This window comes from Somniosus microcephalus, chromosome 3 (genome assembly GCF_052327205.1).
Source record: "Somniosus microcephalus isolate GS21.2 chromosome 3, FLI_Smic_1.0, whole genome shotgun sequence".
Taxonomy (NCBI): domain Eukaryota; kingdom Metazoa; phylum Chordata; class Chondrichthyes; order Squaliformes; family Somniosidae; genus Somniosus; species Somniosus microcephalus.
The window spans coordinates 213,512,592-213,529,696 of NC_140989.1; the positions used below are offsets into that span (position 1 = coordinate 213,512,592).

Here is a 17,105-nt window from a genome sequence, read left to right on the forward strand (position 1 = left end):
CTTCATTACACCACCCCCAGTATTTATATACAGAGCTTCATTACACCACCCCTAGTATTTATATACAGAGCTTCATTACACCACCCCCAGTATTTATATACAGAGCTTCATTACACCACCCCTAGTATTTATATACAGAGCTACATTACACCACCCCCAGTATTTATATACAGAGCTTCATTACACCACCCCCAGTATTTATATACAGAGCTTCATTACACCACCCCCAGTATTTATATAGAGCTTCATTACACCACCCCTAGTATTTATATACAGAGCTTCATTACACCACCCCTAGTATTTATATACAGAGCTTCATTACACCACCCCTAGTATTTATATACAGCTTCATTACACCACCCCTAGTATTTATATACAGAGCTTCATTACACCACCCCTGGTATTTATATACAGCTTCATTACACCACCCCTAGTATTTATATACAGAGCTTCATTACACCACCCCCAGTATTTATATACAGCTTCATTACACCACCCTCAGTATTTATATAGTTTCATTACACCACCTAGTATTTATATACAGAGCTTCATTACACCACCCCCAATATTTATATACAGAGCTTCATTACACTGCCCCAGTATTTATATAGAGCTTCATTACACCACCCCCAGTATATTTATATAGAGCTTCATTACACCACCCCCAGTATATTTATATAGAGCTTCATTACACCACCCCCAGTATATTTATATAGAGCTTCATTACAGCGCCCCCAGTATATATACAGAGCTTCATTACACCGCCCCCAGTATTTGTATAGAGTTTCATTACACCACCCCCAGTATATATACAGAGCTTCATTACACCACCCCCAGTATATATACAGAGCTTCATTACACCACCCCCAGTATTTATATACAGAGCTTCATTACACCACCCCCAATATTTATTAACAAGAGCTTCATTACACCAGCCCTAGTATTTATATGCAGAGCTTCATTACACCGCCTCTTGATAGAAGTTCATTACACCCGGCCAATCTTTTCGTACACTTGAGTAGACCCTACCTGGCTGGCGAGTGTATGAGTGATTCTTCCACTGTGCCGTTTGTGTCTTTGACTTGCTCAGGATCTCCGGTTATGCCTTGCCCCAGGCATGGTATCTTTCCTTCAGGGGAGTCTTGTTCTGAAATACTGGCAGATGCCCAGGTACTGTCATCCACAGGAGAATGCCGCACACTCCCAGCAACATCAGCACCTGCCGAAACTGAAAGTTGTACACGTCAGCAGCATAATCCATGAACACCCTGCTGATCCCACAAAGCTACTGAAATTATTTAATTTATTTGCATAAAAACTGTCACTATTGATCAGAACTCTTAGATCCTTTCTATGCTTCAAACTCAGTGAACGAATCTGAGCCGAACCCAATCCTCAACATCCATGCACAGGACTTCTTTCCTGCAGGAGTCACTGGATTGTGACCAAGAGCAGAGCCCTTCCTGATCTTTGCTTTTCTTATCCAACCACAGCCCGGGGCTGGGGGGGGGGGGGAAGAGAGAGAGGGGAGAAACATAGAAGCATAGAAGATAGGAGCAGGAGTAGGCCATTCGGCCCTTCGAGCCTGCTCCGCCATTCAATGAGATCATGGCTGATCATCCAAATTCAGTACCCTGTCCCTGCCTTCTCCCCATATCCCTTGATCCCTTTAGCCTTAAGGAATATATCCAACTCTTTCTTGAATATATTTAATGAACTGGCCGCCACCGCCCTCTGTGGCAGAGAATTCCACAGGTTCACCACTCTCTGGGTGAAGAAATTCCTCCTCATTTCAGTCCTAAATGGCTTACCCCTTATCCTTAGACTATGACCCCTGATTCTGGACTCCCCGGCCATCAGAAACATCCTTCCTGCATCTAGTCTGTCCAGACCTGACAGAATTTTATAGGTTTCGATGAGATCCCCTCTCAATCTTCTAAACTCCAGTGAGTATAAGCCCAATTGACACAATCTCTCCTCATACGTCATTCCTGCCATCCCAGGTATCAGCCTGGTGAATCTTCGCTGCACTCCCTCCATGGCAAGAACGTCCTTCCTCAGGTAAGGTGACCAAAACTGCACACAATACTCAAGGTGCGGTCTCACCAAGGCCCTGTACAACTGTAGCAAGACATCCTTGTTCCTGTACTCGAACCCTCTTGCTACGAAGGCCAACATACCATTTGCCGCCTTAACCGCCTGCTGCACCTGCATGCTTACCTTCAGCGACTGGTGCACAATAACACCCAGGTCTCTTTGCACTTCCCCTTCTCCCAATGTATTGCCATTCAAATAATAATCTGCCTTCCTGTTTTTGCCACCAAAGTGGATAACCTCACATTTATCCACATTATAGTACATTTGCCATGTTTCTGCCCAATCACCCAACCTGTCCAAATCGTACTGGAGTTTCACGACATCCTCCTCACAGCTTACCCTCCCGCCCAGCTTTGTGTCGCCTGCAAATTTGGAGATATTACATCCAATTCCCTCGTCCAGATCATTAATATATATTGTGAACAGCTGGGGTCCTAGGACCGATCCTTGCGGTACCCCACTAGTCACTGCCTGCCACTCGGAAAATGACCCGTTTATTCCAACTCTTTGCTTTCTGTCCGCCAACCAGTTCTCTATCCAAGTCAATACCTTGCCTCCAATCCCATGTGCCTTAATTTTGCACGCTAGTCTCTTATGTGGGACCTTATCGAAAGCCTTCTGAAAGTCCAAATACACCACATCCACTGGTTCTCCCTTATCTATTTTACCAGTTACATCCTCAAAAAATTCCAGTAATTAGTCAAGCATGATTTACCTTTTGTAAATCCATGTTGACTTTGTCTGATCCTGTCACTGCTTTCCAAGTGCTCTGCTATTACATCTTTTATAATAGACTCTAGCATTTTCCCCACTATCGATGTCAGGCTTACCGGTCTATAATTCCCCGCTTTTTCTCTACCACCTTTTTTTAATAGTGGGGTAACATTAGCTACCCTCCAATCCATGGGTACCGTTCCAGAGTCTATCAAGTTCTGGAAGATGACCAGCAATGCATCTACTATCTCTAGGGCCACTTCCTTAAGTATCCTGGGATGTAGACCATCAGGCCCTGGGGATTTATTGGCCTTCAGTCCCATCAATTTTCCTAACACCATTTCCCTACAAATACTGATTTCTTTCAGTTCCTCCCTTTCATCAGACCCTATGTTCCCCGGCATCTCTGGGAGGTTATTTGTGTCCTCCTTTGTGAAGACAGAACCAAAGTATGTATTTAGTTGGTCTGCCATCTCCTTGTTTCCCATTATAAATTCCCCTGAAAGAGAAGGGAGGGAAGAATGGAGGAAGGAAAAAAAGGAAAGGAGTGGGGGTGGGGGCAGGAGAGAAAGTGAGCAGGTGGCCGGGATGGGGAGAGGGGACGCAGGGTAATAGCACGAGGAGAGGGCGAGGGCAGCGGGGGTTGAGAGGGGGACACATCTAGCCAAATTCATACCACCCTCGCTTTCCAAAGGCAGTTTTCGCTGGTGCTGCAGATCATAGAATGGTTAAAGCACTGGAGGCCGTCATTCAGCCTGTCGAGCCAGTGCCGTCTCTCTGCAAGAGCACTTCAGCTAGTCCCACTCTACCGCCCTTTCCCCATAGCCCTGCAAAATTTTTTCCTTCAGGTACTTAGCCAACTCCCTTTTGAAAGCCACGATCGAGTCTGCCTCCACCACCCTTTCAGGCAGTGCATTCCAGATCTTAACCACGTTTTTCCTCATGTCGCCTGTACTTCTTTTGCTAATCATCTTAAATCTGTGTCCTCTGGTTCTCGACCCTTCCACCAGTGGGAACAGTTTCTCTCCATCTACTGTGTCTAGACCCATCATGATTTTGAACACCTCTCTCAATCATCTCTCATCCTTCTCTGCTCTAAGGAGAACAACCCCAGCTTCTCTAGTCTATCCACGTAACTGAAGTACCTCATCCCTGGAGCCACTCCTGTAAATCTTTTTTGCACCCTCTCGAAGGCCTTCAGATCCTTCCAAAAGTGTGGTGGCCAGAATTGGACACAATACTCCAATTGAGGCTGAACCAGTGTTTTATAAAGGTTCATCATAAATTCCTTGCTTTTGTACTCTATGCCTCTATTTATGAAGTCCAGGATCCTGTATGCTTTTTTAACCACTTTCTCAACCTGCCCTGCCACTTTCAATGATTTGTACACATATACCCCCAGTTCTCTCTGTTCATGCACCCGCTTTAGTATTGTATCCTTTAGTTTATATTGCCTCTCCTCGTTCCTCCTACCAAAATATATCACTTCGCACTTTTCTGCGTTAAATTTCATCTGCCATTTCACGAGCCTTTCTATGTCTTCTTGAAGTCTATCACTATCCTCACTGTTCACTATACTTCCAAGTTTTGTGTCATCTGCAAAGTTTGAAATTGTGGCCTGCACTCCCAAGTCCAAGTCATTAATATACATCAAAAAAAGCAGTGGTCCGCGTACCGACCCCTGGGGAACACCACTGTATACCTTCCTCCAGTCCGAAAAACAACCCTTTATCACTACTCTTTCCTGTCACTTAGCCAATTTCGTATCCATGCTGCCACTGTCCCTTTTATTCCATGGGCTTCAACTTTGCTGGCAAGCCTATTATGTGGCACTTTATCAAATCAAACGCCTTTTGGAAGTCTATGTACACCACGTCAACCGCATTGCCCTCATCAACCCTCTGTTGCCTCATCAAAAAACTCAATCAAGTTAGTTAAACACTATTTGCCTTTAACAAATCTGTGCTGGCTTTCCTTAATTAATCCACACTTGTCCAAGTCATTGTTAATTTTGTCCCTGATTATCATTTCTAAAAGCTTCCTCACGACCAAGGATAAACTGACTGGCCTGTAGTTGCTGGGTTTATCCTTACACCATTTTTTGAACAAGGGTGTGACATTTGCAATTCTCCAGTCCTCTGGCACCACTCCTGTATCCAAGGAGGATTGGAAGATTATGGCCAGTACCTCCGCAATTTCCACCTCAACTTCCCTCAGCATCCTAGGATGCATCCCATCTGGTCCTGGTGACTTACCTACTTTAAGTACAGCCAGCCTTTCTAGTACCTCCTTTTATCAATTTTTTTCCTATCCAGTATCTCCACTACTTCCTCTTTCACTATCACTTTGGCTGCATCTTCTTCCTTGGTGAAGACAGATACAAAGTGCTTCGTACCTCAGTTATGTCCTCTGCCTCCATGCGTAGGTCTCCTTTTTGGTCCCTAATTGCCCCACCCCTCTTCTTACTACCTGTTTACTCTTCATATGCCTACTGAAGACTTTTGAATTATCTTGTTAGCTGCCAATCTCTATTCTCTCACACTCTCTTTGCCCTTATTTTCTTTTTCACTTCCCCTCTGAACTTTCTGTATTCAGCCTGATTCTCATTTGTATTCTCAACTTGACATCGGTCATATGCACTCTTTCTGCTTCATCTTACACTATCTCGTAACATCACTTACCATCTATTTTCATTTTCTTTCTCGAAGAGCCGGAGGATCGGGAAGAGGCTATGGAACGCTGTCCCGAGGACCTTGGGGATATCTCGCCGGGCCTTGCATCATCAGATCGTTTGCTGGGAAGCTCCCCGTGGGCACTAGAAGGACTGCCGGCACAGCTTAAGAAACACAAAAGGAAGGGATTAATCCACTGCACTGTTTCCAAACACATGCCTTTTGTTAATAGCGTAGAGTCTTTCTGAAAAGTAAATGGCAATTATTGAGGCAGCACTTGAGGAAAGTTGCAGAACATTACAGATGCTATTTTGAATACACAAATGTTGGTTCAGCGACAAAGCAACAACAACTTGCATTTATATAGCGGCTTTAACATCCCAAGACATTTCACAGGTTTTAAGAAGCGTCGTAAAGGAGACGAGAGGGGTGGAGACGGGGAGGGGTTTGGGGAGTGAATTCCAGAGATTAGGACCTAGGCAGCTGAAGCCACGGCCGCCAATGGTGGAGTGTAGGAAGTCAGGAGAGGCCAGAATTAGAGGAGCGCAGAGTTTGAGTTCTCGGCGGGTTATGGGGCTGCAGTAGGTTACAGAGATAGGGAGGGATGAGGCCATGGAGGGATTTGAACACGAGGATGAGAATTTTTAAATTGAAGGCGTTGCCAGACTGGAAACCAATGTAGGTGAATGGGACGAGGTACTAGTAAGGATACCTAGCCACAGATATATTAGGGCAGGTGACCAAAAGCTTAGTCAAAGAGTTTTAAGCAGTGTCTTAAAAGAGGAGAGAGGTGGAGAAGTGAGGCGGATTAGGGAGGTAATTCCAGCGTTTAGGGCCTAGGCAGCTGAAGGCATGGCCACCAATAGTGGAGCGATGAAAATCAAGGATGCGCAAGAGGCCAGGAATTGGAGGAACGCAGATATCTTGGAGCACTGAAGGAGATTACACAGATAGAGGGGGGTGAGGCCATGATTGGATTTAAAAACAAGGATGAGAATTTTTTAATTGAGGCTAGGGTTGCAAAGGGGTGGAAAGTTTCCGGTAAATTTCTGGAAATTTTCCACGGGAAGTTTAGCTTGGGAATTTTGCCCAAAAAAGCACATGCTAGCATAATATTGTTTTTTTTGTATTTCTTTCTTTTTTTTTCCCACAGGTCCTCTCTTAAAATTACTAACAGAGATGGAATCTTAATTATTAAGGAATTTCTTAATCAATATATGTTTATCTTCTTACTTGGCTTGTTTTAATAATTACAAGTTTTGTGTGTGACTGCGAACAAATGTGTCCTGATTGGTTGGATGAGTGGATGAGCGATTAGCTCCCTCTATTTGTAATATTTGCATATCGAATTGTGATTGGCCTGCAGGCATCTGTAAGACTGCTATAGTTTTTTTTTTTTTTAAGATCCAGGTTAGGGGTCCTGAGGGAAGTCATTTTGTTTTCTGCTGATGTTGTGATGATGCAGGAAGTAAATCAGACTTTATACCAAATAAACCAGTTACTTGTTGAACTCTGTTGTCCTTCAATTTAAAATATACAAAATAATACACTATTGGTGATGTAGCGTCGTGTGTGTACAGGTCATGCTTCCATCACATGGAGCATCAGCAAAAATGTACTCACCCTGTTGCAATCGTGCTGATCGACCGCAGTTCGACACAGAGATGAATGCCCTTTATTTCTCTGCATAGAACAATGCCACGTTTACCGTCGGATGTGTGGAAGCATTTTACCCCAGGCATTAAAGATGGAAAGACTGTGTACATGTGCAAACACTGTAGAAAGCCATATGTAAAGAATGCCACAAAGATGCAGCAGCATTTATCCAAATGCAACAACTTCACTCAAAGCTCACAGCAGTCAGCCCAGAGTTCCTCTGCTTCCATTCAAGAAGATGATGGTTCTCATTCAGCATCAGGCTCCTTATCATCAGCAACTCCTGGCCCACTTGGAAGGTTCTTTGATACAATGGATAACCATAGCCAGAAGAATGCAGATGAGTGCCTTGCTCGAGCTGTATATGCAACAGGCTCACCCCTCATGCTCACAGCCAATGTGTACTGGAAGAGATTTTTCAATGTTATTCGCCCTGCATACTGTCCTCCCACCAGACATGCTTTGTCTACTTATTTGCTGGAGGCTGAGTATAACAGAGTCCAAGGAAAGCTCAAAGAAACGATAGCGATGGCAGACTGTGTTGCAGTAATCTCAGATGGGTGGTCAAATGTACGAGGGGAGGGCATCATAAACTACATCATCTCCACTCCTCTCCCAGTGTTCTTCAAGAGCACAGACACTAAGGACAACAGACACACAGGCACATACATTGCTGATGAGCTGAAAGCGGTCATCAACGATCTTGGATCACAAAAGGTCTTTGCAGTAGTTACTGACAATGCTGCGAATATGAAGGCTGCTTGGGCTCAAGTGGAGGAGGCCTACCCTCACATTACGTCTATTGGGTGCGCAGCTCATGGGCTTAACCTGCTCCTCAAGGACATCATGGGTTTGAGAACCATGGAAGCACTGTACAAGAGAGCCAAGCAAGTTGTTAAGTATGTCCGGGGAAAACAGGTAGTTGCAGCAACCGACAACTCCAAGCAAATGACAAAGAACAAGAACACCACACTGAAGCTGCCCAACAACACTAGATGGGGTGGTGTTGTCATAATGTACAACAGCCTTCTGGAGGGTAAGGAGTTGCTGCAAGAAATGGCAATATCCCAGTCTGGGGATATGGAAACCACCATCAAGAAAATACTGCTGGATGATGTGTTTTGGGAGAGAGTGGTTAGCAGCCTTAAACTACTCTCACTAGTAGCATCTGCAATTGCTCAGATTGAAGGAGATGACACTGTCTTGTCAGATGTTCTCAGGCTTTTTACTGATTTAAAAGAACAAATCAGCATTGCCCTACCCACATCCCTGCTGCTCAAAGCAGAGGAGAAGGCAATTGTTCAATTCATACAGACGCGTCAAGAATTTTGTGTCAAGCCGATTCATGCTGCAGCATACATGCTGGACCCAAAGCATGTTGGGAGACCAATACTTTCTGGAGAACAGATCAACAGCGCTTACAGTGTGATTTCTACCCTCTCACACCATCTCAATCTGGATGTGGGCAAAGTTCTGGGAAGTCTGGCAAAGTTCTCTACCAAGCAAGGTCTTTGGAATGGGGATGGGAATCATGCAAGTGCACATACCTGGTGGAAGGGACTTTGTGCATCTGAGGCCCTGTCACCTATTGCATCGGTGATACTCCAAATCCCACCTTCATCAGCGGCCTCTGAACGAAACTGGTCACTTTTTGGGAATACGCATACAAAGGTGCGCAACAGGCTGACTAACGAGAGTGGAGAAACTGGTGGCTATCCGGGCGAACCTACAACTTATTGAGCCAGATACAGAAGTGTCCACCACACAGCTAGACAGTGACACAGAGGAGGAAATGGACACGTCAGAGCCAGAGAATCAGGAGGAGCAATGATGAGTAGAAGACTCATGAGCAGAAGACTCAAAGGGTCAAAATAAGGACAAATTACAGGCAAAATAAGCTGACGCTCTTTTTATTTTATTTTAGATGGGTCTTTTTTGTGGGGGTTCAATAAAGTTCAAAATTATAACCTAAATAAAGTTTTGAAAGCCTGTTTTTATTTGTATGGAACAGTATGTCTATTTTGACGACAAAGATAATATAAGGGTCAGAGACAAAAACCATCAGTGTGCAAAAAAACTCAAAATTCCCATAAATTCCCAAAAATTCCCGTGGAAAGTTTCCTCTTTTAAAAATTCCCAGAATTTTGCAACCCTAATTGAGGCATTGCTGGACTGGGAGCCAATGTAGGTTAGCGAGCACGGCAGAGGGGGTGGCGATGCTGACGTGTTAGTACATGAACTCCAACCTCTAGACACTACGAGGATCTTTTTAACTGAACTCTCCAGGCAGGAAACCTGTGGAATCGGTTGCAAAGCCGGTCATAGATTTCGCCCAATACTGAATTTATTGGTGTGCAAAATTCGGCTGGATGCAAAACTAGTGTAACATGCATCCCATCAGTTTACCAGCAGGTGCGTTAGGTTAAAATTTCCCCCAACATCTCCAGCTGAACTTCTGCTGTTGCCAGCTTGCTACTAATGGCCCAGAGCTGACCCTCCAGCAGCTCACTATGGAATCATGGAACTGGCAAGTTCAGTGCATTTCTCAATACTAGCATGTTCCACTCATCGTGTTCTATTTAGAGTGGGGCGGGTGGGACCTTGAAGGGCAATGGGCAGATGAAATGGCGTGCTGTGCTGAGATTTTTAAAGCAACACGAACACCTAGAACAGTCAGCGTCAGAGAAAAAACAGGTAAACTTCTCCAGGAAAGAGCCTTTGAGAACAGGTGATCAGTCAGAGCTGGACCGTGATGATCCTTCAACACTCTGTTCAAAAAGGGGTGTAAAATATCTTCAGCTGCATGATTCTGTTACAATTCTGACTTACGTTAGGGCAAACAAGTTATCAACACTGCTGCAAAGAAAGTGCAATCATCATTTTTTTTTGCAATTTCAGTGTCCTATCAAGTCTTGAGCCGACCAGTGACTACGCACTGCAGCCCTGTTTGAAAAACTGCAGGGTAAAGCCATCACTGGCTCGAGGTCACAATGAAGTCTAAAGCCAAACAAAGCATTGGATTGCTCGGGCGAGGGGGGGGCCGGCCGCCGCCTCGGGCGAGGAGGAGGGCAGGGGGCCGGCCGCCGCCTCCGCCTCGGGCGGGGGCCGGCCGCCGCCTCCAGCCTCGGGTGGGGGCCGGCCGCCGCCGCCTCCGGCGAGGGCCGGCCGCAGCCGCCGCCTCGGGCGGGGGCCGCAGCCGCCGCCTCCGCCTCGGGCGAGGGCCGGCCGCAGCCGCCGCCTCGGGCGAGGGCCGGCCGCAGCCGCCGCCTCGGGCGGGGGCCGGCCGCAGCCGCCGCCTCGGGCGGGGGCCGGCCGCAGCCGCCGCCTCGGGCGGGGGCCGGCCGCAGCCGCCGCCTCGGGCGGGGGCCGGCCGGCCGCAGCCTCCGCCTCGGGCGGGGGCCGGCCGCAGCCGCCGCCTCGGGCGAGGGCCGGCCGCAGCCGCCGCCTCGGGCGAGGGCCGGCCGCAGCCGCCTCGGGCGAGGGCCGGCCGCAGCCGCCGCCTCGGGCGAGGGCCGGCCGCAGCCTCGGGCGAGGGCCGGCCGCAGCCGCCGCCTCAGGCGGGGGCCGGCCGCAGCCGCCGCCTCGGGCGGGGGCCGGCCGCCGCCTCCAGCCTCGGGCCGGCCGCAGCCGCCGCCTCGGGCGGGGGCCGGCCGCCGCCTCCGCCGCCGCCTCGGGCGGGCCGCCGCCTCCAGCCTCGGGCGGGGGCCGGCCGCCGCCTCCAGCCTCGGGCGGGCCGCCGCCTCCAGCCTCGGGCGGGCCGCCGCCTCCAGCCTCGGGCGGGCCGCCGCCTCCAGCCTCGGGCGGGGGCCGGCCGCCGCCTCCAGCCTCGGGCGGGGGCCGGCCGCCGCCTCCAGCCTCGGGCGGGGGCCGGCCGCCGCCTCCAGCCTCGGGCGGGGGCCGGCCGCCGCCTCCAGCCTCGGGCGGGGGCCGGCCGCCGCCTCCAGCCTCGGGCGGGGGCCGGCCGCCGCCTCCAGCCTCGGGCGGGGGCCGGCCGCCGCCTCCAGCCTCGGGCGGGGGCCGGCCGCCGCCTCCAGCCTCGGGCGGGGGCCGGCCGCCGCCTCCAGCCTCGGGCGGGGGCCGGCCGCCGCCTCCAGCCTCGGGCGGGGGCCGGCCGCCGCCTCCAGCCTCGGGCGGGGGCCGGCCGCCGCCTCCAGCCTCGGGCGGGGGCCGGCCGCCGCCTCCAGCCTCGGGCGGGGGCCGGCCGCCGCCTCCGCCTCGGGCGGGTGCCGGCCCCAGCCGCCGCCTCGGGCGGGGGCCGGCCCCAGCCGCCGCCTCGGGCGAGGGCCGGCCCCAGCCGCCGCCTCGGGCGAGGGCCGGCCGCAGCCTCGGGCGAGGAGGAGGGCGGGGGCCTGGAGCAGCTGCACTTGACTAATCTACTGGAATATTTTGAGGATGTAACTGGTAGAATAGATAAGGGAGAACCAGTGGATGTGGTGTATTTGGACTTTCAGAAGTCTTTCGATAAGGTCCCGCATAAGAGATTAGCGTGTAAAGTTAAAGGCACATGGGATTGGGGGTAAGGTACCGACTTGGATAGAGAACTGGTTGGCAGACAGGAAGCAAAGAGTTGGAATAAACGGGTCTTTTTCCGATTGGCAGTGACTAGTGGGGTCCCGCAGGGATCGGTCCTAGGACCCCAGCTATTCACAATATATATTAATGATCTAGATGAGGGAACTAGATGTAATATCTCCCAGTTTGCAGACGACACAAAGCTGGGTGGGCGTGGGTGCTGGGAGGAGGATGCCGAGAAACTCCTGTATGATTTGGACAGGTGGGGTGATTGGGCAGTTGCAGTATATTGTGGATAAATGCAAGGTTATCCACTTTGGTGGCAAAAACAGGAAGGCAGATTATTATCTGAAGGGCAATAGATTGGGAGAAGGGGAAGTGCAACAAGACCTGGGTGTCCTTGTGCACCAGTCGCTGAAGGTAAGCATGCAGGTGCAGCAGGCGGTTAAGGCGGCAAATGGTACATTGGCCTTCATAGCGAGAGGATTAGAGTACAGGAACAAGAATGTCTTGCTGCAGTTGTACAGGGCCTTCGTGAGACCATACCTTGAGTATTGTGTGCAGTTTTGGTCACCTTATCTGAGGAAGGAGGTTCTTGCCATGGAGGGGGTGCAGCGAAGATTCACCAGGCTGATCCCTGGGATGGCAGAAATGACGTATGAGGAGAGATTGGGTCGATTGGGCTTATACTCGCTGGAGTTTAGAAGAATGAGAGGGGATCTCATTGAAACTTATAAAATTCTAACAGGACTGGACAGACTAGATGCGGGAAGAATGTTCCCGATGGCGGGAAATCCAGAACCAGGGGTCACAGTCTAAAGATAAGGGGTAAGCCACTTAGGACTGAGATGAGGAGGAATTTCTTCACCCAGAGAGTGGTGAACCTGTGGAATTCTCTACCAAAGAAGGCAGTTGAGGCCAATTCATTAATATATTCAAGGAGTTAAATATATTTCTTAAGGCTAAAGGGATCAAGGGATATGGGGAGAAGGCAGGGACAAGGTACTGAGTTTAGATGATCAACCATGATCTCATTGAATGGCGGAGCAGGCTTGAGGGGCCAAATAGCCTACTCCTATCTTCTATGTTTCTATGATGGGGGCGGGGGGCCCGGAGCAGCAGCCCGAGGGGGGCGGGGGGCCCAGAGCAGCAGCCCGAGGGGGGCGGGGGGCCCGGAGCAGCAGTGCAAGAGTGATGGGGTTTAAAATCAATATTAGTGTGATAGGTTGAAGCCAGACTTCCTGCTGGTTTACAAGATAGTTTCACGTCAACCATTTAAAGGCATGATTGTAAGGCTGCAGTAATGTGTTTCTGCCATTAGGGGACACTATTGAGCTATGTCAGCAAAGCAGTAACGAGCGCTGCAGCAGTTTGACTGATGCCATTGGGCAGACATCCCCAATCGTGGAACTGGAGCACTTTATAGTATACTAGCTGGGGGGGCCTGGCGTTGCCAGGGCAGTTTAGAGGGCCGAGCGGTTGACGGCAGGCCGCTGTCGCTCCCCCGCTGTGTCTCGGGCCGCGCGGTTGACGGACGGCCGCTGCCGCTCCCCCGCTCTGTGTCTCGGGCCGAGCGTTGTCAGGCCCGGCCCAAGTGACCCCGGGGGGAAAGGGAACGGGAGAGGCCAGGGGGGGACAGAGAGAGACCGGGGGGGGGGGGGGGGGGGGGGGGGGGGGCGGGGGAAGAAAGAGAGACACACCGGGGGGGGGGGGGGGGGGAGAAAAGAAAGAGAGAGAGAGACCAGAGGGGGGGGGGGGGAAAGAGAGAGACGGGGGGGGGGGCGGGGGGGGGGGGGAGGGGAGAGAGAGAGACCGGGGGGGGGGGGAAAGAGGGGGGGGAAGAGAGAGAGAGACGGGGGGGGGGGGGAAAGAGAGACCCCGGGGGGGAGGGAGGGGAAAGAGAGAGACCGGGGGGGGGGGAGGGAGGGGAAAGAGAGAGACCGGGGGGGGGGGGAGGGAGGGGAAAGAGAGAGACCGGAGGGGGAGGGAGGGGAAAGAGAGAGACCGGGGGGGGGGGGGGAGGGAGGGGAAAGAGAGAGACCGGAGGGGGAGGGAGGGGAAAGAGAGAGACCGGAGGGGGAGGGAGGGGAAAGAGAGAGACCGGAGGGGGAGGGAGGTGAAAGAGAGAGACCGGAGGGGGAGGGAGGTGAAAGAGAGAGACCGGGGGGGGGGGGGGAAGGGAGAGAGAGACCAGGGTGGGGGGGTGGGGGGGGGGAGGGAGAGAGAGAGAGACTGCGGGGAGAAAGATCCAGACATCAGGGACCCAAAATAAATTTCACACTACGAACAACCAAAATTGAACAAACCACTAACTACACATACTTGGACTTAAAAATCAGTTCTACGGGAAATTTCAAACTGGCTGTGAATGAACTGAAAGAGAAAGCAAGAAGGGCTTTCTATGCCATTAAAAAATCAATCCAAATAGAAATCCCAATTAGCATTTGGCTCAAAATTTTCAAATCAGTAATTGAACCAATTGCACTCTATGGCAGTGAGGTGTGGGGACCGCTAACACAACAAGAATTTGCAAAATGGGACAAACACCCAATTGAGATCCTACATGCAGAATTCTGTAGAAGTATCCTCCGGACTCAAACGAAAACCATAAACAATGCATGCAGGGCAGAACTAGGCCAATATCCATTAATAAGCACTATCCAAAAAAGAGCCACCAAATTTTGGAAACACCTACAAATGAGCAATCCCCAATGCTATCATTACGAAGCCCTGAAATGCCAAGAGAGGACCATAAAGAAGAACACCCTCAGTCAACTAGTCCTTGGACTCAGTGAAGTAACTACTAACAATAACCAGCCCCAGGACAGTGACAGCGTAACACAAAGAATTCGACCCAACACAATCGTCGCTAAGCAAAAGGAAAAATATGTCATATTGGGCAGAAACAACAAAAACCCAAAGCAAACTCAATTGCTACTTGGCCCTAAACAGACAATACAACATGGCTGATTACCTGACCATGGTAAAGGATAGCAAAATGAGAAAAACTTTGACAATGTACAGACTTAGTGAACATAACCTGGCAATCGAAAAAGGTAGACACAGACAGACCCGGCTACCAAGAGAGGACAGGATATGCTCTCACTGCAGTCAGGGAGTGGTGGAGACAGAGATGCACTTCCTCACAGCTTGTAGAAAATATCAGGGCATAAGGGAGAATTTCTACCCAAAATTCACAAAAATATGCCCGGAATTCAGAAATTTGAATGACGACCAAAAACTCCCATACCTACTAGGGGAAGAGAGAAATTGCATAACACTAGCGGCACACGATGTTACAGCTTGCCATAAACAGAGGGACAACCACTAAATATAAGAGTATATATAAAAGTATACATTTATACACTCAGGGATATATCTGTTTATACACTGTATGGATAGATCTGTATTTTTGTGAACAAACATGAATGTTTTCCGATGCTTTGGCAACATAAGATGTAACTTATCATGCCAATAAAGCGATTTGAATTGAATTGAGAGAGGGAGAGAGAGGGAGCACAGCCCGAGCGGCTAGAAAGCCCGGGAAAGGCCCGAGGAGCCAGGCCCAGAGACCTCTGAGGAGAAGGGGAGCAACCAGAAGGCTTCCAGAAGCAAACCAAGACTGTGAGTACAGGGCCCAGGGAGGGAGACTGAAGCCAGGGAAAGGCCCGAGGAGCCAGGCCGAGACAGAGGCACAGAGACCTCTGAGGGGGAGGGGAACAGCCCGAAGGCACCGGGAAACAGCGGCTCACAGACCCAGACCTGAGAAGGGTGAACCCAGAAGCCGAGGCCCAGGGACCACGGGGTCGGAGAGGGGGACCGGGAAAGTTCGCGAACAGGGAGAGGGAAACACCAAACCCGGGGCCCCAGAAAAGCTTATTCTAAGATCAACAATACTTTACCAAAAATGAGCGAATCAGAAGATCCACAACAGCCCCGCTTCCAGATTCCCCCCAACACCACAAAAAAAGCTATAAAAGCGATCAAGCATGAGCAGATGAGAGAAAAACCAGAAACACTTTTTGCTGACTGTTACAACAATGGGACAAAAAGTAACCTCATTTTCTACTCAGATCAGCCAGTGGCTTGGATCACAGCAATAAAATCACACCATACCAATGTTAAGCTAGAAAATACCGCAAATGGGTCCATGATGAAAATTAACACACCAGGAGACAGTTCAACTACGACGGTCAACGCGTACAATACCGGAACAATATTAGTGCAAGGCAACCTCGACAAATTTGCAACGGCCTTCAGGACACTGAAAAAATTAACTAAGGGGGGAAGGAACAGCCCCAGAGTGGCCCGCACTCCCCCCAACATTGACAACTTACCAGGAGAAAATCTGCCTGGTCAGGAGGTGAACGAGCCACACAGTTCAAACCAGACACTAACCCCGGGGAACCACAGCCACACGATACAACTGACAAACCCCAGCATAACTACCAGGGAGGAAGCCACACATAGTCCCCCTACCATTCCCAGCTCACCAAGAGAAGAGCAGCATAGCCAGGAAGTGAGTGAGCCCTCCAGGGCCGACCAGCCTAGCCAGGAAGTGAGTGAGCCTTCCAGGGCCGACCAGACACATACCCCGGGATCACACAGCCAGATACAACCAAAAGATAAATTTAATCAATTAGAGATATAGATGGTTAAACTTAGAGAGGACTTCCTCAAAATGAATGATGATCAAAATCAGGAGAGGGAGAGACACAAGAGAGAGCTGAAGCTACTTGAGAACCAGGTGAATCTACTTAGGAATCAGGTGAAAGAGCTGCAGGAAAAAGAAGAGAGCCATAGAGGAGAGATAACACCAGTAGACCAGCAACCAGAGGCTAGAGATAAGACAAGACAGAGCCGGACGGAACGGCTGCACTCCCACACGGAACAAAAGCAACAGACACACAATACAAGGGGTGCCACACAGACCGACCAGCATACTGATTCGCAATCTTCCCCCACCACCGTGGAACCACAAGCGGGCCGCTCACAAGAGGTACGCACACACCAGACACCCCAGCCCAGCACACACACTATGAGTCCAAGCGAAAGCCACCAGACAGTAAACACAAACAAGGCTGACGTCGTAATACTCATAGACTCAAATGGGAAATTTCTATGGGAGAAAAAGCTATTCCCTAGAAGTAAAGTAGAAAAGATCTGGTGCCCAACAACAAACAGAGCCATGGGATGGTTGACCAAAGCCAGATTAGGCTCCCCCCAACACATAATAATACACACGGGCACAAATGACCTAAAGACCCAACAGAAAGAAGTAGCAACATCGCTCAGAGCAATGATTAGGAAAGCAAGCAGTACATTTCCAAACACTAGAATCACTGTTTCCACAATATTGCCGAGAACAGACTTCAACAACAACACAATTCATGAGATAAATGCCAGCATAGCAAGAGACTGCGAATCAAACCACAACGTACACCTGGCCCAACA

The 17,105-nt window shown here is 50.0% G+C and overlaps 1 protein-coding gene across 3 annotated transcripts in view; it reads right to left on the reverse strand.

Annotated features, from left to right (window-relative positions):
• The window catches only part of LOC147121710 (centrosome-associated protein 350-like), a 106,318-nt gene extending 99,128 nt beyond the window's left edge, over window positions 1-7,190 (reverse strand). Inside the window, exons 1-2 of one of the 3 annotated variants that reach the window (XM_085982152.1) lie at window positions 5,493-7,181; window positions 1,030-1,228 (exon numbers count right to left, since the gene is read on the reverse strand). In XM_085982152.1, the coding sequence (XP_085838278.1) occupies window positions 1,030-1,228; window positions 5,493-5,700 (407 nt within the window). In that variant the 5' untranslated portion in view covers window positions 5,701-7,181. Of the gene's footprint in view, window positions 1-1,029; window positions 1,229-5,492 lie in introns of all 3 variants that reach the window. The other 2 variants (XM_085982153.1, XM_085982154.1) reach the window with 2 other exon arrangements.
• Between the last annotated feature and the right edge of the window lie 9,915 nt (window positions 7,191-17,105).